General features: G+C 50.2%; 1 protein-coding gene across 2 annotated transcripts in view; it reads left to right on the forward strand.

Moving 5' to 3' along the window:
• KIF3C (kinesin family member 3C) overlaps window positions 1–25,938 on the forward strand; it is a 351,623-nt gene that overhangs the window by 241,392 nt on the left and 84,293 nt on the right. For both annotated transcript variants that reach the window (XM_085613203.1, XM_085613202.1), the window contains exons 3-4: window positions 15,948–16,070; window positions 24,331–24,449. In XM_085613203.1, the coding sequence (XP_085469329.1) occupies window positions 15,948–16,070; window positions 24,331–24,449 (242 nt within the window). The remainder of the gene's footprint in view (window positions 1–15,947; window positions 16,071–24,330; window positions 24,450–25,938) is intronic.

Below are 25,938 nucleotides of genomic sequence, written 5' to 3' on the forward strand. Positions count from 1 at the left end.
ATTTTAGGGAGACGGAGGCAGGGTTTGTATGCTGACATCTCAGGGAGACAGAGGCAGGGTTTGTGTGCTGACATCTCAGGGAGACTGAGGCAGGGTTTGTGTGCTGACCTCTCAGGAAGGCAGGGTTTGTATGCCGACATCTCAGGTAGACAGAGGCAGGGTTTGTCTGCTGACATCTTAGGGAGACGGAGGCTGTGTTTTGTATGCTGCCATCTCAGGGAGACGGAGGCGGGGTTTGTATGCTGACATCTCAGGGAGACGGAGGCAGGGTTTGTATGTTGACATCTCAGGGAGATGGAGGCAGTGTTTGTATGCTGACATCTCAGGGAGGCAGGGTTTGTCTGCTGACATCTCTGGGACATGGAGGCAGGGTTTGTATGCTGACATGTCTTGGAGGCGGAGGCAGGGTTTGTATGCTATCCCAGGGAGGCAGGGTTTGTATGCAAACATCTTCGGGACATGGAGGCAGGGTGTGTATGCTGACATCTCAGGGAGACGGAGGCAGGGTTTGTATATTGATATCTCAGGGAGACGGAGGCAGTGTTTGTATGCTGACATCTCAGGGAGGCGAAGGCAGGGTTTGTATGTTGATATCTCAGGGAGGCAGTGTTTGTATGCTGACATCTCCGGGAGGCAGAGGCACGGTTTGTATGTTGATATCTCAGGGAGGCAGAGTTTGTATGCTGACATCTTAGGCAGACGGAGGCACGGTTTGTATGCTGATATCTCAGGGAGGCAGATTTTTTATGCTGACATCTTAGGGAGACGGAGGCAGGGTTTGTATGCTGACATCTCTGGGAGACGGAGGCAGTGTTTGTATGCTGACATCTCAGGGAGATGGAGACAGGGTTTGTATGCTGACATCTTAGGGAGACGGAGGCAGGGTTTGTGTGCTGACATCTCAGGGAGATGTAGGCAGGGTTTGTGTGCTGACCTCTCAGGGAGGCAGGGTTTGTCTGCTGACATCTCTGGGACATGGAGGCAGGGTTTGTATGCTGACATCTCAGGGAGATGAAGGCAGGGTTTATATACTGACATCTCAGGGAGACGGAGGCAGTGTTTGTATGTTGACATTGCGGGGAGATGGAGGCAATGTTTGTATGCTGACATCTTAGGGAGGCAGGGTTTGTCCGCTGACATCTCTGGGACATGGAGGCTGGGTTTGTATGCTGCCATGTCTTGGAGGCGGAGGCAGGGTTTGTGTGCTGATATCTCAGCTAGGCAGGGTTTGTATGCAAACAACTTTGGGACATGGAGGCAGGTTTTTTGTGCTAACATCTCTGGGAGGCGGAGGCAGAGTTTGTTTGCTGACATCTCGGGAGGCGGGGGCAGGATTTGTATGCTGACATCTTAGAGAGACGGAAGCAGGGTTTGTATGCTGACATCTTAGAGAGACGGAGGCAGGGTTTGTGTGCTGACATCTCGGGAGGCGGGGGCAGGATTTGTATGCTCACATCTTAGGGAGACGGAAACAGGGTTTGTATGCTGACATCTTAGAGAGACGGAGGCAGGGTTTGTGTGCTGACATCTCAGGGAGATGTAGGCAGGGTTTGTATGCTGACATCTCAGGGAGACGGAGGCAGGGTTTGTGTGCTGACATCTCAGGGAGATGAAGGCAGGGTTTATATGCTGACATCTCAGGGAGACGGAGGCAGTGTTTCTATGTTGACATTGCGGGGAGATGAAGGCAATGTTTGTATGCTGACATCTTAGGGAGGCAGGGTTTGTATGCTGACATCTTAGAGAGACGGAGGCAGGGTTTGTGTGCTGACATCTCAGGGAGATGTAGGGAGGGTTTGTATGCTGACATCTCAGGGAGACGGAGGCAGGGTTTGTGTGCTGACATCTCAGGGAGATGAAGGCAGGGTTTATATGTTGACATTGCGGGGAGATGGAGGCAATGTTTGTATGCTGACATCTTAGGGAGGCAGGGTTTGTATCCTGACATCTCTGGGACATGGAGGCAGGGTTTGTATGCTGACATGTCTTGCAGGCGGAGGCAGGGTTTGTATGCTATCCCAGGGAGGCAGGGTTTGTATGCTGACATCTCAGGGAGACGGAGGCAGGGTTTGTATGTTGACATTGCGGGGAGATGGAGGCAATGTTTGTATCCTGACATCTTAGGGAGGCAGGGTTTGTATGCTGACATCTCTGGGACATGGAGGAAGGGTTTGTATGCTGACATGTCTTGGAGGCGGAGGCAGGGTTTGTATGCTGACGTCTCAGCAAGGCAGGGTTTGTATGCAAACAACTTTGGGACATGGAGGCAGGGTTTGTGTGTATGTTGACATTGCGGGGAGATGGAGGCAATGTTTGTATGCTGACATCTTAGAGAGACGGAGGCAGGGTTTGTGTGCTGACATCTCAGGGAGATGTAGGCAGGGTTTGTATGCTGACATCTCAGGGAGAGGGAGGCAGGGTTTGTGTGCTGACATCTCAGGGAGATGAAGGCAGGGTTTAGATGCTGACATCTCAGGGAGACGGAGGCAGTGTTTGTATGTTGACATTGCGGGGAGATGGAGGCAATGTTTGTATGCTGACATCTTAGGGAGGCAGGGTTTGTATGCTGACATCTCGGGAGGCGGGGGCAGGATTTGTATGCTCATGTCTTAGGGAGACGGAAGCAGGGTTTGTATGCTGACATCTTAGAGAGACGGAGGCAGGGTTTGTGTGCTGACATCTCAGGGAGATGTAGGCAGGGTTTGTATGCTGACATCTCAGGGAGACGGAGGCAGGGTTTGTGTGCTGACATCTCAGGGAGATGAAGGCAGGGTTTAGATGCTGACATCTCAGGGAGACGGAGGCAGTGTTTGTATGTTGACATTGCGGGGAGATGGAGGCAATGTTTGTATGCTGACATCTTAGGGAGGCAGGGTTTGTATGCTGACATCTCTGGGACATGGAGGCAGGGTTTGCATGCTGACATGTCTTGGAGGCGGAGGCAGGGTTTGTATGCTATCCCAGGGAGGCAGGGTTTGTATGCTGACATCTCAGGGAGACGGAGGCAGGGTTTGTATGTTGACATTGCGGGGAGATGGAGGCAATGTTTGTATCCTGACATCTTAGGGAGGCAGGATTTGTATGCTGACATCTCTGGGACATGGAGGAAGGGTTTGTATGCTGACATGTCTTGGAGCCGGAGGCAGGGTTTGTATGCTGACGTCTCAGCTAGGCAGGGTTTGTATGCAAACAACTTTGGGACATGGAGGCAGGGTTTGTGTGCTGACATCTCAGGGAGACGGAGACAGGGTTTGTATGCTGACATCTCAGGGAGGCGGAGGCAGAGTTTGTATGCTGACATCTCGGGGAGGCGGGGGCAGCATTTGTATGCTCACATCTTAGGGAGACGGAAGCAGGGTTTGTATGCTGACATCTCAGGGAGATGGAGGCAGGGTTTGTATGGTGACATCTCTGGGAGGCGGAGGCAGGGTTTGTATGCTGACATTTTAGGGAGACGGAGGCAGGGTTTGTATGCTGACATCTCAGGGAGACTGAGGCAGGGTTTGTGTGCTGACATCTCAGGGAGACTGAGGCAGGGTTTGTGTGCTGACCTCTCAGGAAGGCAGGGTTTGTATGCTGACATCTTAGAGAGACGGAAGCAGGGTTTGTATGCTGACATCTTAGAGAGACGGAGGCAGGGTTTGTGTGCTGACATCTCAGGGAGGTGTAGGCAGGGTTTGTATGCTGACATCTCGGGAGGCGGGGGCACGATTTGTATGCTCACATCTTAGGGAGACGGAAGCAGGGTTTGTATGCTGACATCTTAGAGAGACGGAGGCAGGGTTTGTGTGCTGACATCTCAGGGAGATGTAGGCAGGGTTTGTATGCTGACATCTCAGGGAGACGGAAGCAGGGTTTGTGTGCTGACATCTCAGGGAGATGAAGGCAGGGTTTATATGCTGACATCTCAGGGAGACGGAGGCAGTGTTTGTATGTTGACATTGCGGGGAGATGGAGGCAATGTTTGTATGCTGACATCTTAGAGAGACGGAGGCAGGGTTTGTGTGCTGACATCTCAGGGAGATGTAGGCAGGGTTTGTATGCTGACATCTCAGGGAGAGGGAGGCAGGGTTTGTGTGCTGACATCTCAGGGAGATGAAGGCAGGGTTTAGATGCTGACATCTCAGGGAGACGGAGGCAGTGTTTGTATGTTGACATTGCGGGGAGATGGAGGCAATGTTTGTATGCTGACATCTTAGGGAGGCAGGGTTTGTATGCTGACATCTCGGGAGGCGGGGGCAGGATTTGTATGCTCATGTCTTAGGGAGACGGAAGCAGGGTTTGTATGCTGACATCTTAGAGAGACGGAGGCAGGGTTTGTGTGCTGACATCTCAGGGAGATGTAGGCAGGGTTTGTATGCTGACATCTCAGGGAGACGGAGGCAGGGTTTGTGTGCTGACATCTCAGGGAGATGAAGGCAGGGTTTAGATGCTGACATCTCAGGGAGACGGAGGCAGTGTTTGTATGTTGACATTGCGGGGAGATGGAGGCAATGTTTGTATGCTGACATCTTAGGGAGGCAGGGTTTGTATGCTGACATCTCTGGGACATGGAGGCAGGGTTTGCATGCTGACATGTCTTGGAGGCGGAGGCAGGGTTTGTATGCTATCCCAGGGAGGCAGGGTTTGTATGCTGACATCTCAGGGAGACGGAGGCAGGGTTTGTATGTTGACATTGCGGGGAGATGGAGGCAATGTTTGTATCCTGACATCTTAGGGAGGCAGGATTTGTATGCTGACATCTCTGGGACATGGAGGAAGGGTTTGTATGCTGACATGTCTTGGAGCCGAAGGCAGGGTTTGTATGCTGACGTCTCAGCTAGGCAGGGTTTGTATGCAAACAACTTTGGGACATGGAGGCAGGGTTTGTGTGCTGACATCTCAGGGAGACGGAGACAGGGTTTGTATGCTGACATCTCAGGGAGGCGGAGGCAGAGTTTGTATGCTGACATCTCGGGGAGGCGGGGGCAGCATTTGTATGCTCACATCTTAGGGAGACGGAAGCAGGGTTTGTATGCTGACATCTCAGGGAGATGGAGGCAGGGTTTGTATGGTGACATCTCTGGGAGGCGGAGGCAGGGTTTGTATGCTGACATTTTAGGGAGACGGAGGCAGGGTTTGTATGCTGACATCTCAGGGAGACTGAGGCAGGGTTTGTGTGCTGACATCTCAGGGAGACTGAGGCAGGGTTTGTGTGCTGACCTCTCAGGAAGGCAGGGTTTGTATGCCGACATCTCAGGTAGACAGAGGCAGGGTTTGTATGCTGACATCTTAGGGAGACGGAGGCAGTGTTTTGTATGCTGCCATCTCAGGGAGACGGAGGCGGGGTTTGTATGCTGACATCTCAGGGAGACGGAGGCAGGGTTTGTATGTTGACATCTCAGGGAGATGGAGGCAGTGTTTGTATGCCGACATCTCAGGGAGGCAGGGTTTGTCTGCTGACATCTCTGGGACATGGAGGCAGGGTTTGTATGCTGACATGTCTTGGAGGCGGAGGCAGGGTTTGTATGCTATCCCAGGGAGGCAGGGTTTGTATGCAAACATCTTCGGGACATGGAGGCAGGGTGTGTATGCTGACATCTCAGGGAGACGGAGGCAGGGTTTGTATATTGATATCTCAGGGAGACGGAGGCAGTGTTTGTATGCTGACATCTCAGGGAGGCGAAGGCAGGGTTTGTATATTGATATCTCAGGGAGGCAGTGTTTGTATGCTGACATCTCCGGGAGGCAGAGGCACGGTTTGTATGTTGATATCTCAGGGAGGCAGAGTTTGTATGCTGACATCTTAGGGAGACGGAGGCACGGTTTGTATGCTGATATCTCAGGGAGGCAGATTTTTTATGCTGACATCTTAGGGAGACGGAGGCAGGGTTTGTATGCTGACATCTCTGGGATACGGAGGCAGTGTTTGTATGCTGACATCTCCGGAAGATGGAGACAGGGTTTGTATGCTGACATCTTAGGGAGACGGAGGCAGGGTTTGTGTGCTGACATTTCAGGGAGATGTAGGCAGGGTTTGTGTGCTGACCTCTCAGGGAGGCAGGGTTTGTATGCCGATATCTCAGGTAGACAGAGGCAGGGTTTGTCTGCTGACATCTTAGGGAGACGGAGGCTGTGTTTTGTATGCTGCCATCTCAGGGAGACGGAGGCGGGGTTTGTATGCTGACATCTCAGGGAGACGGAGGCAGGGTTTGTATGTTGACATCTCAGGTAGATGGAGGCAGTGTTTGTATGCTGACATCTCAGGGAGGCGGAAGCAGGGTTTGTATGCTGACATCTCAGGGAGATGGAGGCAGGGTTTGTATGCTGACATCTCTGGGAGGCGGAGGCAGGGTTTGTATGCTGACATTTTAGGGAGACGGAGGCAGGGTTTGTATGCTGACATCTCAGGGAGACAGAGGCAGGGTTTGTGTGCTGACAACTCAGGGAGACTGAGGCAGGGTTTGTGTGCTGACCTCTCAGGAAGGCAGGGTTTGTATGCCGACATCTCAGGTAGACAGAGGCAGGGTTTGTATGCTGACATCTTAGGGAGACGGAGGCAGTGTTTTGTATGCTGCCATCTCAGGGAGACGGAGGCGGGGTTTGTATGCTGACATCTCAGGGAGACGGAGGCAGGGTTTGTATGTTGACCTCTCAGGGAGATGGAGGCAGTGTTTGCCACTGGATTCAAGCAAGCCTGGCTGAAGACGGCTGAAATGCCAGAAACCGGTCCTAGGAAGCTTGTTTCCGGTCCAGGGAAGGCATGGCTTGGCAGTTCGGGCTGGACTGTTCCCATGAGGCACAGGGTCAGACTGATTTGCATATGGCCATGTCTGAACTGGGGTGGCAGAGTGGGCTAAAGAACGGTGATGGATCAAACCCGGATCTGTTGACTGGGTGTGAGTGTTTGATTGGTTCTGATGCTCCGTCCATCACCACCCCCTTTTGTACCGCTTTTGTTCGCCATAAGTTGGCAGGGTATGCTCAGACGTGAGTCCCTTGCTCACTTTGCCACTGGATTCAAGCAAGCCTGGCTGAAGACGGCTGAAATGCCAGAAACCGGTCCTAGGAAGCTTGTTTCCGGTCCAGGGAAGGCATGGCTTGGCAGTTCGGGCTGGACTGTTCCCATGAGGCACAGGGTCAGACTGATTTGCATATGGCCATGTCTGAACTGGGGTGGCAGAGTGGGCTAAAGAACGGTGATGGATCAAACCCGGATCTGTTGACTGGGTGTGAGTGTTTGATTGGTTCTGATGCTCCGTCCATCACCACCCCCTTTTGTACCGCTTTGTTCGCCATAAGTTGGCAGGGTATGCTCAGACGTGAGTCCCTTGCTCACTTTGCCACTGGATTCAAGCAAGCCTGGCTGAAGACGGCTGAAATGCCAGAAACCGGTCCTAGGAAGCTTGTTTCCGGTCCAGGGAAGGCATGGCTTGGCAGTTCGGGCTGGACTGTTCCCATGAGGCACAGGGTCAGACTGATTTGCATATGGCCATGTCTGAACTGGGGTGGCAGAGTGGGCTAAAGAACGGTGATGGATCAAACCCGGATCTGTTGACTGGGTGTGAGTGTTTGATTGGTTCTGATGCTCCGTCCATCACCACCCCCTTTTGTACCGCTTTGTTCGCCATAAGTTGGCAGGGTATGCTCAGACGTGAGTCCCTTGCTCACTTTGCCACTGGATTCAAGCAAGCCTGGCTGAAGACGGCTGAAATGCCAGAAACCGGTCCTAGGAAGCTTGTTTCCGGTCCAGGGAAGGCATGGCTTGGCAGTTCGGGCTGGACTGTTCCCATGAGGCACAGGGTCAGACTGATTTGCATATGGCCATGTCTGAACTGGGGTGGCAGAGTGGGCTAAAGAACGGTGATGGATCAAACCCGGATCTGTTGACTGGGTGTGAGTGTTTGATTGGTTCTGATGCTCCGTCCATCACCACCCCCTTTTGTACCGCTTTGTTCGCCATAATTTGGCAGGGTATGCTCAGACGTGAGTCCCTTGCTCACTTTGCCACTGGATTCAAGCAAGCCTGGCTGAAGACGGCTGAAATGCCAGAAACCGGTCCTAGGAAGCTTGTTTCCGGTCCAGGGAAGGCATGGCTTGGCAGTTCGGGCTGGACTGTTCCCATGAGGCACAGGGTCAGACTGATTTGCATATGGCCATGTCTGAACTGGGGTGGCAGAGTGGGCTAAAGAACGGTGATGGATCAAACCCGGATCTGTTGACTGGGTGTGAGTGTTTGATTGGTTCTGATGCTCCGTCCATCACCACCCCCTTTTGTACCGCTTTGTTCGCCATAAGTTGGCAGGGTATGCTCAGACGTGAGTCCCTTGCTCACTTTGCCACTGGATTCAAGCAAGCATGGCTGAAGACGGCTGAAATGCCAGAAACCGGTCCTAGGAAGCTTGTTTCCGGTCCAGGGAAGGCATGGCTTGGCAGTTCGGGCTGGACTGTTCCCATGAGGCACAGGGTCAGACTGATTTGCATATGGCCATGTCTGAACTGGGGTGGCAGAGTGGGCTAAAGAACGGTGATGGATCAAACCCGGATCTGTTGACTGGGTGTGAGTGTTTGATTGGTTCTGATGCTCCGTCCATCACCACCCCCTTTTGTACCGCTTTGTTCGCCATAAGTTGGCAGGGTATGCTCAGACGTGAGTCCCTTGCTCACTTTGCCACTGGATTCAAGCAAGCCTGGCTGAAGACGGCTGAAATGCCAGAAACCGGTCCTAGGAAGCTTGTTTCCGGTCCAGGGAAGGCATGGCTTGGCAGTTCGGGCTGGACTGTTCCCATGAGGCACAGGGTCAGACTGATTTGCATATGGCCATGTCTGAACTGGGGTGGCAGAGTGGGCTAAAGAACGGTGATGGATCAAACCCGGATCTGTTGACTGGGTGTGAGTGTTTGATTGGTTCTGATGCTCCGTCCATCACCACCCCCTTTTGTACCGCTTTGTTCGCCATAAGTTGGCAGGGTATGCTCAGACGTGAGTCCCTTGCTCACTTTGCCACTGGATTCAAGCAAGCCTGGCTGAAGACGGCTGAAATGCCAGAAACCGGTCCTAGGAAGCTTGTTTCCGGTCCAGGGAAGGCATGGCTTGGCAGTTCGGGCTGGACTGTTCCCATGAGGCACAGGGTCAGACTGATTTGCATATGGCCATGTCTGAACTGGGGTGGCAGAGTGGGCTAAAGAACGGTGATGGATCAAACCCGGATCTGTTGACTGGGTGTGAGTGTTTGATTGGTTCTGATGCTCCGTCCATCACCACCCCCTTTTGTACCGGGACGTCTCAGCAAGGCAGGGTTTGTATGCAAACAACTTTGGGACATGGAGGCAGGGTTTGTGTGCTGACATCTCGGAGACGGAGACAGGGTTTGTATGCTGACATCTCAGGGAGGCGGAGGCAGAGTTTGTATGCTGACATCTCGGGGAGGCGGGGGCAGGATTTGTATGCTCACATCTTAGGGAGACGGAAGCAGGGTTTGTATGCTGACATCTCAGGGAGACAGAGGCAGGGTTTGTATGCTGACATCTCAGGGAGATGGAGGCAGGGTTTGTATGCTGACATCTCTGGGAGGCGGAGGCAGGGTTTGTATGCTGACATTTTAGGGAGACGGAGGCAGGGTTTGTATGCTGACATCTCAGGGAGACAGAGGCAGGGTTTGTGTGCTGACATCTCAGGGAGACTGAGGCAGGGTTTGTGTGCTGACCTCTCAGGGAGGCAGGGTTTGTATGCCGACATCTCAGGTAGACAGAGGCAGGGTTTGTCTGCTGACATCTTAGGGAGACGGAGGCTGTGTTTTGTATGCTGCCATCTCGGGGAGACCGAGGCGGGGTTTGTATGCTGACATCTTAGAGAGACGGAAGCAGGGTTTGTATGCTGACATCTTAGAGAGACGGAGGCAGGGTTTGTGTGCTGACATCTCAGGGAGGTGTAGGCAGGGTTTGTATGCTGACATCTCGGGAGGCGGGGGCACGATTTGTATGCTCACATCTTAGGGAGACGGAAGCAGGGTTTGTATGCTGACATCTTAGAGAGACGGAGGCAGGGTTTGTGTGCTGACATCTCAGGGAGATGTAGGCAGGGTTTGTATGCTGACATCTCAGGGAGACGGAAGCAGGGTTTGTGTGCTGACATCTCAGGGAGATGAAGGCAGGGTTTATATGCTGACATCTCAGGGAGACGGAGGCAGTGTTTGTATGTTGACATTGCGGGGAGATGGAGGCAATGTTTGTATGCTGACATCTTAGAGAGACGGAGGCAGGGTTTGTGTGCTGACATCTCAGGGAGATGTAGGCAGGGTTTGTATGCTGACATCTCAGGGAGAGGGAGGCAGGGTTTGTGTGCTGACATCTCAGGGAGATGAAGGCAGGGTTTAGATGCTGACATCTCAGGGAGACGGAGGCAGTGTTTGTATGTTGACATTGCGGGGAGATGGAGGCAATGTTTGTATGCTGACATCTTAGGGAGGCAGGGTTTGTATGCTGACATCTCGGGAGGCGGGGGCAGGATTTGTATGCTCATGTCTTAGGGAGACGGAAGCAGGGTTTGTATGCTGACATCTTAGAGAGACGGAGGCAGGGTTTGTGTGCTGACATCTCAGGGAGATGTAGGCAGGGTTTGTATGCTGACATCTCAGGGAGACGGAGGCAGGGTTTGTGTGCTGACATCTCAGGGAGATGAAGGCAGGGTTTAGATGCTGACATCTCAGGGAGACGGAGGCAGTGTTTGTATGTTGACATTGCGGGGAGATGGAGGCAATGTTTGTATGCTGACATCTTAGGGAGGCAGGGTTTGTATGCTGACATCTCTGGGACATGGAGGCAGGGTTTGCATGCTGACATGTCTTGGAGGCGGAGGCAGGGTTTGTATGCTATCCCAGGGAGGCAGGGTTTGTATGCTGACATCTCAGGGAGACGGAGGCAGGGTTTGTATGTTGACATTGCGGGGAGATGGAGGCAATGTTTGTATCCTGACATCTTAGGGAGGCAGGATTTGTATGCTGACATCTCTGGGACATGGAGGAAGGGTTTGTATGCTGACATGTCTTGGAGCCGGAGGCAGGGTTTGTATGCTGACGTCTCAGCTAGGCAGGGTTTGTATGCAAACAACTTTGGGACATGGAGGCAGGGTTTGTGTGCTGACATCTCAGGGAGACGGAGACAGGGTTTGTATGCTGACATCTCAGGGAGGCGGAGGCAGAGTTTGTATGCTGACATCTCGGGGAGGCGGGGGCAGCATTTGTATGCTCACATCTTAGGGAGACGGAAGCAGGGTTTGTATGCTGACATCTCAGGGAGATGGAGGCAGGGTTTGTGTGCTGACATCTCAGGGAGACTGAGGCAGGGTTTGTGTGCTGACCTCTCAGGAAGGCAGGGTTTGTATGCCGACATCTCAGGTAGACAGAGGCAGGGTTTGTATGCTGACATCTTAGGGAGACGGAGGCAGTGTTTTGTATGCTGCCATCTCAGGGAGACGGAGGCGGGGTTTGTATGCTGACATCTCAGGGAGACGGAGGCAGGGTTTGTATGTTGACATCTCAGGGAGATGGAGGCAGTGTTTGTATGCTGACATCTCAGGGAGGCAGGGTTTGTCTGCTGACATCTCTGGGACATGGAGGCAGGGTTTGTATGCTGACATGTCTTGGAGGCGGAGGCAGGGTTTGTATGCTATCCCAGGGAGGCAGGGTTTGTATGCAAACATCTTCGGGACATGGAGGCAGGGTGTGTATGCTGACATCTCAGGGAGACGGAGGCAGGGTTTGTATATTGATATCTCAGGGAGACGGAGGCAGTGTTTGTATGCTGACATCTCAGGGAGGCGAAGGCAGGGTTTGTATATTGATATCTCAGGGAGGCAGTGTTTGTATGCTGACATCTCCGGGAGGCAGAGGCACGGTTTGTATGTTGATATCTCAGGGAGGCAGAGTTTGTATGCTGACATCTTAGGGAGACGGAGGCACGGTTTGTATGCTGATATCTCAGGGAGGCAGATTTTTTATGCTGACATCTTAGGGAGACGGAGGCAGGGTTTGTATGCTGACATCTCTGGGATACGGAGGCAGTGTTTGTATGCTGACATCTCCGGAAGATGGAGACAGGGTTTGTATGCTGACATCTTAGGGAGACGGAGGCAGGGTTTGTGTGCTGACATTTCAGGGAGATGTAGGCAGGGTTTGTGTGCTGACCTCTCAGGGAGGCAGGGTTTGTATGCCGATATCTCAGGTAGACAGAGGCAGGGTTTGTCTGCTGACATCTTAGGGAGACGGAGGCTGTGTTTTGTATGCTGCCATCTCAGGGAGACGGAGGCGGGGTTTGTATGCTGACATCTCAGGGAGACGGAGGCAGGGTTTGTATGTTGACATCTCAGGTAGATGGAGGCAGTGTTTGTATGCTGACATCTCAGGGAGGCGGAAGCAGGGTTTGTATGCTGACATCTCAGGGAGATGGAGGCAGGGTTTGTATGCTGACATCTCTGGGAGGCGGAGGCAGGGTTTGTATGCTGACATTTTAGGGAGACGGAGGCAGGGTTTGTATGCTGACATCTCAGGGAGACAGAGGCAGGGTTTGTGTGCTGACAACTCAGGGAGACTGAGGCAGGGTTTGTGTGCTGACCTCTCAGGAAGGCAGGGTTTGTATGCCGACATCTCAGGTAGACAGAGGCAGGGTTTGTATGCTGACATCTTAGGGAGACGGAGGCAGTGTTTTGTATGCTGCCATCTCAGGGAGACGGAGGCGGGGTTTGTATGCTGACATCTCAGGGAGACGGAGGCAGGGTTTGTATGTTGACCTCTCAGGGAGATGGAGGCAGTGTTTGTATGCTGACATCTCAGGGAGGCAGGGTTTGTCTGCTGACATCTCTGGGACATGGAGGCAGGGTTTGTATGCTGACATCTCAGGGAGATGAAGGCAGGGTTTATATACTGACATCTCAGGGAGACGGAGGCAGTGTTTGTATGTTGACATTGCGGGGAGATGGAGGCAATGTTTGTATGCTGACATCTTAGGGAGGCAGGGTTTGTCTGCTGACATCTCTGGGACATGGAGGCTGGGTTTGTATGCTGACATGTCTTGGAGGCGGAGGCAGGGTTTGTATGCTGACATCTCAGCTAGGCAGGGTTTGTATGCAAACAGACGGAGGCAGGGTTTGTATGCTGACATCTCAGGGAGACAGAGGCAGGGTTTGTGTGCTGACATCTCAGGGAGACTGAGGCAGGGTTTGTGTGCTGACCTCTCAGGGAGGCAGGGTTTGTCTGCTGACATCTCCTGGACATGGAGGCAGGGTTTGTCTGCTGACATCTTAGGGAGACGGAGGCTGTGTTTTGTATGCTGTCATCTCAGGGAGACGGAGGCGGGGTTTGTATGCTGACATCTCAGGGAGACGGAGGCAGGGTTTGTATGTTGACATCTCAGGGAGATGGAGGCAGTGTTTGTATGCTGACATCTCAGGGAGGCAGGGTTTGTCTGCTGACATCTCTGGGACATGGAGGCAGGGTTTGTATGCTGACATGTCTTGGAGGCGGAGGCAGGGTTTGTATGCTGATATCTCAGGGAGGCAGATTTTTTATGCTGACATCTTAGGGAGACGGAGGCAGGGTTTGTATGCTGACATCTCTGGGAGACGGAGGCAGTGTTTGTATGCTGACATCTCAGGGAGATGGAGACAGGGTTTGTATGCTGACATCTTAGGGAGACGGAGGCAGGGTTTGTGTGCTGACATCTCAGGGAGATGTAGGCAGGGTTTGTGTGCTGACCTCTCAGGGAGGCAGGGTTTGTATGCCGACATCTCAGGTAGACAGAGGCAGGGTTTGTCTGCTGACATCTTAGGGAGACGGAGGCTGTGTTTTGTATGCTGCCATCTCAGGGAGACGGAGGCGGGGTTTGTATGCTGACATCTCAGGGAGACGGAGGCAGGGTTTGTATGTTGACATCTCAGGGAGATGGAGGCAGTGTTTGTATGCTGACATCTCAGGGAGGCAGGGTTTGTCTGCTGACATCTCTGGGACATGGAGGCAGGGTTTGTATGCTGACATCTCAGGGAGATGAAGGCAGGGTTTATATACTGACATCTCAGGGAGACGGAGGCAGTGTTTGTATGTTGACATTGTGGGGAGATGGAGGCAATGTTTGTATGCTGACATCTTAGGGAGGCAGGGTTTGTCTGCTGACATCTCTGGGACATGGAGGCTGGGTTTGTATGCTGACATGTCTTGGAGGCGGAGGCAGGGTTTGTATGCTGACATCTCAGCCAGGCAGGGTTTGTATGCAAACAACTTTGGGACATGGAGGCAGGGTTTGTGTGCTGATATCTCAGGGAGACGGAGACAGGGTTTGTATGCTGACATCTCTGGGAGGCGGAGGCAGAGTTTGTATGCTGACATCTCAGGGAGGCGGGGGCAGGATTTGTATGCTCACATGTTAGGGAGACGGAAGCAGGGTTTGTATGCTGACATCTCAGGGAGACAGAGGCAGGGTTTCATCTCTGGGAGGCAGGGTTTGTATGCTGACATCTTAGGGAGACGGAGGCAGGGTTTGTATGCTGACATCCCAGGGAGATAGAGGCAGGGTTTGTGTGCTGACATCTCAGGGAGGCGGAGGCAGGGTTTGTATGCTGACATCTCTGGGAGGCGGAGGCAGGGTTTGTATGCTGACATTTTAGGGAGACGGAGGCAGGGTTTGTATGCTGACATCTCAGGGAGACAGAGGCAGGGTTTGTGTGCTGACATCTCAGGGAGACTGAGGCAGGGTTTGTGTGCTGACCTCTCAGGGAGGCAGGGTTTGTCTGCTGACATCTCTGGGACATGGAGGCAGGGTTTGTCTGCTGACATCTTAGGGAGACGGAGGCTGTGTTTTGTATGCTGTCATCTCAGGGAGACAGAGGCTGGGTTTGTATACTGACATCTCAGGGAGACGGAGGCAGGGTTTGTATGTTGACATCTCAGGGAGATGGAGGCAGTGTTTGTATGCTGACATCTCAGGGAGGCAGGGTTTGTCTGCTGACATCTCTGGGACATGGAGGCAGGGTTTGTATGCTGACATGTCTTGGAGGCGGAGGCAGGGTTTGTATGCTATCCCAGGGAGGCAGGGTTTGTATGCAAACATCTTCGGGACATGGAGGCAGGGTGTGTATGCTGACATCTCTGGGAGGCAGAGGCAGGGTTTGTATGTTGATATCTCAGGGAGACGGAGGCAGTGTTTGTATGCTGACATCTCAGGGAGGCAGAGGCAGGGTTTGTATGTTGATATCTCAGGGAGGCAGTGTTTGTATGCTGACATCTCCGGGAGGCAGAGGCAGGGTGTGTATGCTGACATCTCAGGGAGGCAGAGGCAGGGTTTGTATGTTGATATCTCAGGGAGACGGAGGCAGTGTTTGTATGCTGACATCTCAGGGAGGCAGAGGCAGGGTTTGTATGTTGATATCTCAGGGAGGCAGAGTTTGTATGCTGACATCTTAGGGAGACGGAGGCACGGTTTGTATGTTGATATCTCAGGGAGGCAGAGTTTGTATGCTGACATCTTAGGGAGACGGAGGCAGGGTTTGTATGCTGACATCTCAGGGAGGCGGAGGCAGGGTTTGTATGTTGATATCTCAGGGAGGCGGAGGCAGGGTTTGTATGCTGACATCTCAGGGAGGCGGAGGCAGGGTTTGTATGTTGATATCTCAGGGAGGCGGAGGCAGGGTTTGTATGCTGACATCTCAGGGAGGCGGAGGCAGGTTTGTATGTTGATATCTCAGGGATGCAGAGTTGAGTAACCTTGGATGTTGAGTAGTGGTCCGGGATTCCTAGTCTGTCAGGCAGTAGTGACTGGTCCAGTAGTTCCTCAGCCCGGATCACTAGCCTCCAGGTATCCCTACTCAGACACGCCCAGATGACAGGATACAGGCCTGTGTGTGCATCCTTCGCCCCCTCTGTGCACTATATCCCCATCCAGAGCTCCTGGTCACGTGATCGCATGTCCTTTCTCCCCCAGAAACGTCGGGAGCGGGAGCTGCAGCAGCAGATGCTCCTGCGGGACGAGGAGACCCTGGAGCGACGAGGGACCTACAGCTCCCTGCAGCAGGAGGTGGAGGTGAAGACCAAGAAGCTGAAGAAGGTGAGGGTCAAACCGAGGCCCGAGGGGTGGGAAAAGAGGAAGAACCTAGCCTGCCAATGGTGGTAGCGGTAGGGCTGAGCTTGTTAATGGAGGTAGGGTTGAGCCTGTTAATGGAGGTAGGGTTGAGCCTGTGAATGGAGGTAGGGTTAAGCCTGTGAATGGAGGTAGAGCTATGCCTGTGAATGGAGGTAGGGCTGAGCCTGTGAATGGAGGTAGGGCTGAGCCTGTGAATGGAGTTAGGGTTGAGCCTGTGAATGGAGGTAGGGTTGAGCCTGTGAATGGAGGTAGGGTTGAGCCTGTGAATGGAGGTAGAGCTATGCCTGTGAATGGAGGTAGGGCTGAGCCTGTGAGTGGCAGTACGGCTAAGCCTGTGAGTGGAGGTAGTGCTGACCCTGCGAATGGAGGTAGACCTGAGCCTGCGAATGGAGGTAGGGCTGAGCCTGTGAATGGAGGTAGGGCTGAGCCTGTGAATGGAGTTAGGGTTGAGCCTGTGAATGGAGGTAGGGTTGAGCCTGTGAATGGAGGTAGGGTTGAGCCTGTGAATGGAGGTAGAGCTATGCCTGTGAATGGAGGTAGGGCTGAGCCTGTGAGTGGCAGTACGGCTAAGCCTGTGAGTGGAGGTAGTGCTGACCCTGCGAATGGAGGTAGACCTGAGCCTGCGAATGGAGGTAGGGCTGAGCCTGTGAATGGAGGTAGCGCTGAGCCTGCAAATGGAGCCAGGCTGAGCCTGCGAATGGAGGTAGGGCTGAGTGCGAATGGAGGTAAGGCTGTGCCTGCGAATGGAAGTAGGGCTGAGCCTGCGAATGGAGGCTGAGCCTGTGAGTGAAGGTAGGGCTGTGCCTTCCAACAGAGATACAGTAGTGCTGCACATGTGAATGGAGGAAGAGGTATAGATACTGTAGTGCCGCACATGTGAATGGAGGTAGAGCTGCGGTGGTGAATGGATGTATCGTGGTCAAAAATATATATATGTGAGTGGAGGTAGATGTACAGATTCAGTAGTGCTGGATATGTGAATGGATGTAGAGTTGTGCCTGTGAATGGAGATACGGTAATGCTGCCATGTGAATGGAGGTAAATCTATGGCGGTGAATGGATGTACTGTGATTAAATATCTGTCTGTGAATGGAAGCAGAGGTGCTGTACTCTAGTGCTGTTGATGTAAATTGACGTAGAGCTGTGGTTCTGAATGGATGTACTGTGATCAAATATATATATATGTGAATGGAGGTCGAGCTATAGATGCTGTTGCGCTGCGCATGTGAATAGAGGTAGAGGTATAGCTCCTGTAGTGCTGCTCATGTGAGTGGAGGTAGAGCTGAAATGGTGAATGGATGTGCTGTGATCAAAAATATCTATATGTGAATGGAGGTAGAGCTCTGGATACTGTTGTGCTGCGCATGTGAATGGAGGTAGAGCTATAGATACTGTTGTGCTGCGCATGTGAATGGAGGTAGAGCTATAGATATTGTTGTGCTGCGTATGTGAATGGAGGCAGAGCTATAGATACTGTTGTGCTGCGCATGTGAATAGAGGCAGAGCTATAGCTACTGTTGTGCTGCGCATGTGAATGGAGGTAGAGGAATAGATACTGTTGTGCTGTGCATGTGAATAGAGGCAGAGCTATAGATACTGTTGTGCTGCGCATGTGAATGGAGGCAGAGCTATAGATACTGCTGTGCTGCGCATGTGAATGGAGGCAGAGCTATAGATACTGTTGTGCTGCGCATGTGAATGGAGGCAGAGCTATAGATACTGCTGTGCTGCGCATGTGAATGGAGGCAGAGCTATAGATACTGTTGTGCTGCGCATGTGAATGGAGGCAGAGCTATAGATACTGTTGTGCTGCGCATGTGAATGGAGGTAGAGCTATAGATATTGTTGTGCTGCGCATGTGAATGGAGGTAGAGCTATAGATACTGTTGTGCTGCACATGTGAATGGAGGCAGAGCTATAGATACTGTTGTGCTGCGCATGTGAATAGAGGCAGAGCTATAGCTACTGTTGTGCTGTGCATGTGAATAGAGGCAGAGCTATAGATACTGTTGTGCTGCGCATGTGAATGGAGGTAGAGGAATAGCCAATAGGGCTGCGCTTGTGGACGGAGGTAGTGGTATAGCTCATGTAGTGCAGGTCATGGCAAAGGAGGTAGACCTGAGGCTGTGAATGGCAATGTGGTAGTGCTGTGCATGTGACTGGAGGTAGAGCAGTGGAGGTGAACAGATGCACTGTTGTCAAGTATATATCTGTGAATGGAGGTAGAGGTATAAATGTTGTAGTGCTGTGACTATGAACGGAGATGGTCTAGCACACGCATGTGACTGAAGGTAGAGCTGTAGCTGTGACTGAAGAGACTGTGCATTCTGTGCATGTGAATGGCGATACTGTGCATGGTGGTAAAGCGGTTTGTTAATGGAAGTATTGTGTTCACAGCTACATCTGAGTCTGAATGGAGGTAGATATATAGTTACTGTAGTGCAGTGCATGTGAGTCTGAATGGAGATAGAGATATAATTACTGTAGTGCAGTGCATGTGAATGGAGGTAGACATAGAATTACTGTAGTGCAGTGCATGTGAATGGAGGTAGAGATGGAATTACTGTTGTGCAGTGCATGCAAATGAAGTTATGGGTGTGCCTGTGAATTTAGATACTGTAGTGCTGCAAAGGCATATGGAGGTACATCTGTTCGTGTGGGTGGAGGCGCTGTGGTCACCTCTGTATCTGTGTGTGAATGGAGGTAGAGGTATTAGTGTGAATGGAAGTACTGTAATACCGTGAATGTGAAAGGGGATATATTTGTTTTAATTCACATAAAAACTCAAAAATTCTCACTGCTAATACCTCTGGAGGAATCTCTTTTCCTTTCTTCCTGATTGTTTTCCTTTTTCTCACCTCACTTTTCTTTTTCAGCCATTTGTTTTTACTTTCTTTTCCTGACCCAACATCTCAGCTGCGCCTTCTTATCTTCACGAGCTGTAATCATTCTCAAAATAATTTTGTCCTGCCATTATTCTTTTTGCTTCCTTTTCCTTCCCTCTTGCTTCTTTTTCTCTTTTGTATATAATGAGCAGCTCATATCTTAGCCTCAATTTCACTTTTCATGTCCTTCCTCTTAGAAAAACACATATACCTGACAAAACATCCGAACATGACATGGAAACATTACAAATTTAGAACTAGCCTGGGTTAGGATTCCATTGAAATTTCACTTCATAAAAGGGAATCCTTCTGTGTGAGATAAATATAATGTTGTGTGTTTGATATGAAAGAAATTTGGTCAACTTTGAGTGGATCCACCATCATCTCCAACACTCTTGGAAGAATTCATGTCAGATAATTTGTAAAGCGCGATGCAATGCCCTCAGCGAGGCCTCCCGCCACCAGGACACACAGAATCCAGTGATATTATAAATAATTCAGCCATGGGTGGGAGCAGTGAAGAGCCAGGTCACCAGGGAGATGAATGTGCAAGGTGTGAAGATAAGAGGTCAAAGGATCCCAGATCACTGCTCTTTAAAAGGAGGAAGACGTTTCCCCATTCTAGCCAGTTCAATAAAGAAAAGATTCCCTAGATTGTCTGCCCGCCCAAAACTGCCCTCTTCTGGTCTGACTGATCACTGTGGTGATCATGGGCGAACCAGGAAGAACTTTAGAACATTTAGCTTGGAATTGTTTAGTTCATTTACTTTGTTTTAACACAAAATTTGAAATTGCAATTTAGGTCATGACATCCTACCACGACTTGACATTGAACTGCCAATCAATGGAGTTAAAATAGTAAATCTGTCAGTCGCACTCAGCATAAAAAGGTGCCGGCAAAGGACATAGTTAGGTTTAAAGATTTTAACAAATTATTTCGAAGTAAATATTTCAAAGTAAAAGTTTCAAACTATTCAAACTTGTCAGCAGCTGAGGCATTGACTCGCGTTTATTGGTTTTCAGCAGTCCTTTATGAGCAGTCATCCTCTTTCAGCTCAAAGAGAGGGCACTCTTTCAAACATTTAAGGGAGAAGCCCTCCTGAGTTGGCAAGTGACGCCCACTGCAGGCGGCCTTGGATGCCATGTTCATGCCACCAGGATCCCGTGGTAATACCGGGCACCTGGCGAAGTCCTAGTCGTAACAGCGAAGAAAGAAAGTGGAATTGGGAGTTCCGAATCAACACTCATCACATCCCTGGACTTAATACGGAAGGCGGCCAGAAGCCACTGAAAGGCGCTGTAGTCTCCAATGGAATGTTTCTGCCCTGGTAGAACCTTCAGAAGATCCCACCTACAGGAGCGTTCCATGTCAAAATAGAGCAGACGCCTGCAAGAAAGTGCATTCGCCTGTGGTGTGGATGTGAGACCTCAGCATGTAATAATGTCACAATCTTTACCAGATTTCTTTATTAAAATCCTTAGCTCAGTCCTGGGGAGCTGTGACGCAGAACACTCAGATGTCATAAAAGGAACACATGTAAGGCATTTAGAAGTACCAAAACAAGGATAGGTAAGACAGACCACACAATAGAAATCTAACATCAAGTTATGAAAATAGATTATTTTAGCTGTAAATAGATTTCAAAACAACAAAACTATATCGAGAGGAGGCAGAGATATGATTTTTCAAAGGTAAGTAGAATTACTTTAATTTAGCCTTTAGAAGCAAGAAATTGTTGCAAGCGGTTCTAGAACTCTCTTGGACTAGCCACATCGGGTTGGGAGCCAGGCACATGGACCACTCGGGGTCTAGAGGGACAGTTGCCTGTCACGTTCAGCAGTCTTAGGTCGTCAGTGCGCCTTTTTCCTTCTAACACGGTCCAGTCAAGAAGTGGTCCTGATGCTGGGGCATAGGATGCAGAGATGCTGAACAGATGCAGTGACTAGTCCTGAGGCCACACTGATATCCACAAGCATCAGGGGTCATCTCTGGTCTCAAGTCTTGGTCTCCGATGGTGCGGGGGGGGATTCCAGTGAAGGTCCAGTTGCCAATTGTCAACTGGCCTCCCAGTTCCAACGGTCTTCTGTGGTTGGTTGTAGGTAATATTCTCTTTCTTGGTGGGCCACCAAAGTCCACTTCAACATCGACTGTGGGTCCCACAGAGGTGCGGGCTTCCTTCAGCTTTTGTGTCCCTGGCTTGAATAGGGAGCTAGCCAATTGGCCCTTCGATTCACTTCTCCCGTTCTGCCACCAGTGGAGCTATTTTCCATGGGGGGGCTCAGCAAGCACAGTCCTCTTTGCTGGTCCGCCTGGTGCAGCGGCTGCAGTCCATTCTTTGGTGCAGTCTCTGTTTGCTGGGTCCAGGGAGCAGCGGTGCAGTCCTTCTTCTGTCTTCGTTCCAGTCCGGTGGTGATCTGAGGACTGCGGGTCTGCCATTTTCTCATTTGTGAGAGGGGAATACTGGCTAACCAATGGGGCAATCGTTTCCATGAGGCAAACCCTTCCCATTTTACATCACTTCCTGCCGTTTGGTCAAACAGAAATCCTAGAATACTCCTTTTGTACCTAAATCCAAGGTGGCACAAGCCTTCTTCCCCTATGAGAAGCCCCGGGCATACCCCTAGAGTGTACCCAGCATAGTAAGCCACTGCTCCAGGAAAACCGGTTCTGCAACGGCTTTCCCTCTCTGGCAGAGATGCTAGCCTGCCTGCCTACACAAAGGAGCGAGCAGGCGAAGGTGTGATGACCCTTGGCTTCACTGAGGCGGTAACCTCTGCAAAGCTGGGGGTCCTGAGCACATGCACTGGAGCCTGGACAGCAGGACCATGTGCACTGCCGAGTCGAAAAACCAGCAGCATCGGCCCAAAAACTTGGGGAGGGAATTATACAAAAAAAAGGTCATTTTCCACAACAACCCATAATGTGTATTATTTTATTCTGTTTACAGTGTTATTTAGATCACATCTTGCCAGAAATAACTGACTATCAATTAAAACGGAAAATGCTGCCTCAGACGTACAAAAAAACTTTTGCTATCCCCCAATTCACGGCAGCATAATGAAAAGTCAGTTGAAATTTAATGAGCAAATAAATGTTTAAAAACCTTAAAAACCACCTAGACACCATCACACTGCTTTGTGTGACATGAAACCAAAGGATTCAAAGCTACCCCTTAAGCCTACAAAAGGGGCGCCTCTGGCCAATGCTAATCTGATGACTGAGCCACTAATAGACTGAGGCCTTGCCAAATGAATGCATGAACCCCCCCCCCCCCCCACACACACTCTCTGCCTGCTATGATTAGAAGAATCCAGATTGCACCTGACTAAGTTACAGCTGGAAGAGTTTGTAGCATCACCAGCAGACGATGAGAAAGATCCAGAAACCTGATTCTGCATACCACGCACTAAGCAGTTTGGAACAAAGGTCTTGTCCATCTCCCGAACTTGGGCCACCACGAGAGCCCTGAAAGGCACATCTAGTCGAAGTGCTTCCTTCCCAGATATATGAAGAACTATTTCAGGCATCCTATCTCCATCCACACTGCCAATCAAAACACGACAAAAATAAGAGCTGATCCCTCTCCCCCCAAAGTCCCCCGCTCACACGCCCTCTGGATCCTTCAGTCGGATCTTCAGAGCACCACCTCGCTCTCAGGTTGGCCCCAAAGATGGACTCGTACTTCTCAGGTGCTACCGACAAAACAAGAGCAGGTCCCCCTAAAACAGGGGACTGGTTCCCATGCGCCAGAAGATGCTGTCCGCTGGAGGTACAAAAATATAGTCTTGTGGCAAAATTTGCTTGTTAGTTGATGTGAGGACTCAATCAGCGTCCACCTTTGTCTCACATTCTGCCTGAAAGCCCACCGGTAAAGGCGCCATCCAAAAGTGGCAGAAAGGTGACCACAGAGGAATGCCAACTTCATTTAGAGCAGATAAAGTTGTTGATGAAGTTATAGAAGGGGCATTTGTGGCTATTGTCATATATGGCATTTCAGCCTTTCTTAAGTGCACGGCCGGCTTTAGGGTGGTACAACCGGTGCACCCGCACCTGGTGCTAAGCTTGGGAGGTAGAGGGTGGGGCTGTGTTTAGAATTAACTTAAGGGTTTAAAAGCATCGGCTGCAGAGTTTGTTGTGTGCCCCGCAGTTCTAGCAACAATAACAATGTCAAGATAACTGATGATTAATATTCCTTCTGGAGAGATCAAAGTTTTGTTTAGTGGCAGTTGGGTTAATACGCCTGCTGCAAAGAATGTGTGCCATGTAGATCACAGAACTGTATTTTATGTCGGTAACTCAGTGGGTTACCGCTATTGTCACAAAGCTCCTTTTTTCACTTGCAGTTCATCAGTTACAATCCTAATATAGCACAGTGAGCTATAAACAGTCATGAGAGAGCTGCATGCAAACTGCATGGCGTAGGTTAGATCATTATGTTTTTTCTTCAGTGTTTCATTATCCTAATGTTGCAAAAAAAGTTTGGGTTTTAAATCAAGCCTTTGTACCTCTCAAGACCAAACACTCTTAAACTATACTGCCCACCAGTATGGATGACATGTGACTCATACACCTTCTAACCCTCATTGTCTTAAGTAACATTTCTTATAGACTGATTTACACATGTACGATTCACTGGCTCTGTATAATGTGTGTGATGTAAAGAGCTCTGACACACTACACTGGTATGAGTAGCGCTATAAAACAAATAAAATGCATGTGAGAGAGGGCTACGGAGAGTTGAGGACACTGTTGGAGGGTGGTGGTGAGGGAATCCGTGGAGAAAGAGGTCATTGGGGGGGCTCCAAAAAAGATTGTTACACCAGACGCCACCAGCGCTAAAGCTGGCCCCGCTTAAGCTTTATATTGTTGTGACCCCATTGAACCTAACAAACCCTATTTTTACCTCATTGTGACCATACTAACTTATAATTGATGTATATGTCAGTCCAGATGACTACCTCCACTCACAGACTCAGGAGACACAGGCGCGTACGACAGCTCCTGCTATTTACAGTTTGTAGTTAATCATCTTAGCCTAGTTTTTCTAATGCCTTTGCCCATCAATAATTGTAAAAAATGGAGTTAGTTCTTGCTCAGAGCAGAAGGGTTATGGACAGACTGAATTTCTCTGAAGTGATGCCAGAAATGGACTAAAATAGTGTTTTTTTTAAACCGTATGGATAAGACGAGCTCACATAATGCAGTGGAGTAACTCAGACAGGTGCTCTGGTAGAACAAACCATGGAGTAGATAAAGTATCTCATGCTGTCCCCCATGTTTCCTTGTATCTGGTACACAGTGTTAATGGTATAGTCTTTCTTCTATGTTTCCTCCTCAGCTTTACACCAAGTTACAAACTGTGAAAGCCGAGATCCAGGATCAGCACGACGAATATGTCAGAGTGCGGCAGGATTTGGAACAAGCCCAGAATGAGCAGACGCGTGAACTGAAATTCAAGTAGGTGTCCTGCTGCCCTCAGTAGAAGACCTGCATCCCCTCTGCCATAACTCCTCCTCCTTGCCCCAAAGAGTATGTTGTACACCAAGTGATGAATGCTAGAGGAGGTAACCTACTCATCATAGTACTCCCCGCCCCCCAATAACACTTTAGAACTTGTAATGGGATGCCCTGCGTGTGCTTGAACATTTGATTCCTTCGGAGTAGAATACTAATTGGTTTTGAATATCAGGCAGCTCGAGCTACCAAAATACAGCATTTTGATTGGTTACTAGTCAGTTGATATCTACCATGGGTAGTAATAGCCAGAAGCTGAAACAAAAACCCGAATACAGATAGAACCTACATATCACTATGAATTGTTCCTTAACATCTGCCTTCAAAGAACGCATCATTCTAATAGAGAATTAAAGTGTTGCAGTGAAAGATGTGCTGCTGTACGAGACAGCTCGGTACCTATAGTTAGGATCGTGTTTCCATAGGAAAAGCATTTTTTTATTTTATTATAACTTTGACGAATCTTCATGAAACGTTCCCAAAACAAATGTCATCCACTTCACCTCCTTCCTGGAAAGTTTCAGGGTAATCCATCAAGAAACGTGTGCTTTTTAGGTCGAGCCTAGCGACCTTTAGAAATCGGTCTGCATTTTTCAAGCACTCGTGCTTGTGGCAGCATCCACCTTGCAGGAGCGAACAGCGGCGCGCAGGGGCCATCTGTTTTCAATTAGCGTGGCCGCGTGCCATTGTTTACATTTGCCTGCTCGCGGTCGCTTTCACTTTCTTTCCATCAAGAGGCAGATGCAGGCTGTCTCTGCAGTGTTAAAGTCACCTAGTTAAGATATGCGTATATATTTTAAGAAAGTCAACGAGAGTCTGGTTTAAGTTCATGCGCGCGCTCGCTCTCAATTTGCCTGCTCGTGGTTCCTTTAACTTCTGTTTCGACGTGCATCTTTTTAGAAATGGGATGTAAGCAGAGTTGGATAGATGATGAACCATGCACAACACCCTATCTGCTACCAAGTGCAAGTGACCGGCATAAACAGAACGGGTTCTCTGGTTAGTGCCTACTAAGCAGGAACTCTCCGGAAGCGTGGAATGGAACATGCTGTAAGTCATTAATAAGTAAATCGGTGGTGGCAGCTGGCAACTGCTGGGCCGCACCTGCTGCACGATACCCTTGCCTACATTTTTAACTGCTCAGTTTCCGTATTTTGGTGTAAAGAGAGCTCATGACGTAAATACTTTTTGGCATTTGGATGGGAAAAAACACGTGGGTTTCCACTTTTTGTGTGGTTCAGTGTTCGATGTGCCTCTATTACAATCTTTCGATATTTGAAACTACAGTTACAAGTAAAGCATTATGATGTGTGGTCCTCAACTGCAGGGCAAAAGACTTGGCACACTTCAAAACGCACATGTGCTTTCGTTTTTTACTAAGGATATTAAAAAAATAATAATAAATGCAGTTAATTATCAAAACTTCATCAGG

This window comes from Triturus cristatus, chromosome 6 (assembly GCF_964204655.1).
Source record: "Triturus cristatus chromosome 6, aTriCri1.1, whole genome shotgun sequence".
Taxonomy (NCBI): Eukaryota; Metazoa; Chordata; class Amphibia; order Caudata; family Salamandridae; genus Triturus; species Triturus cristatus.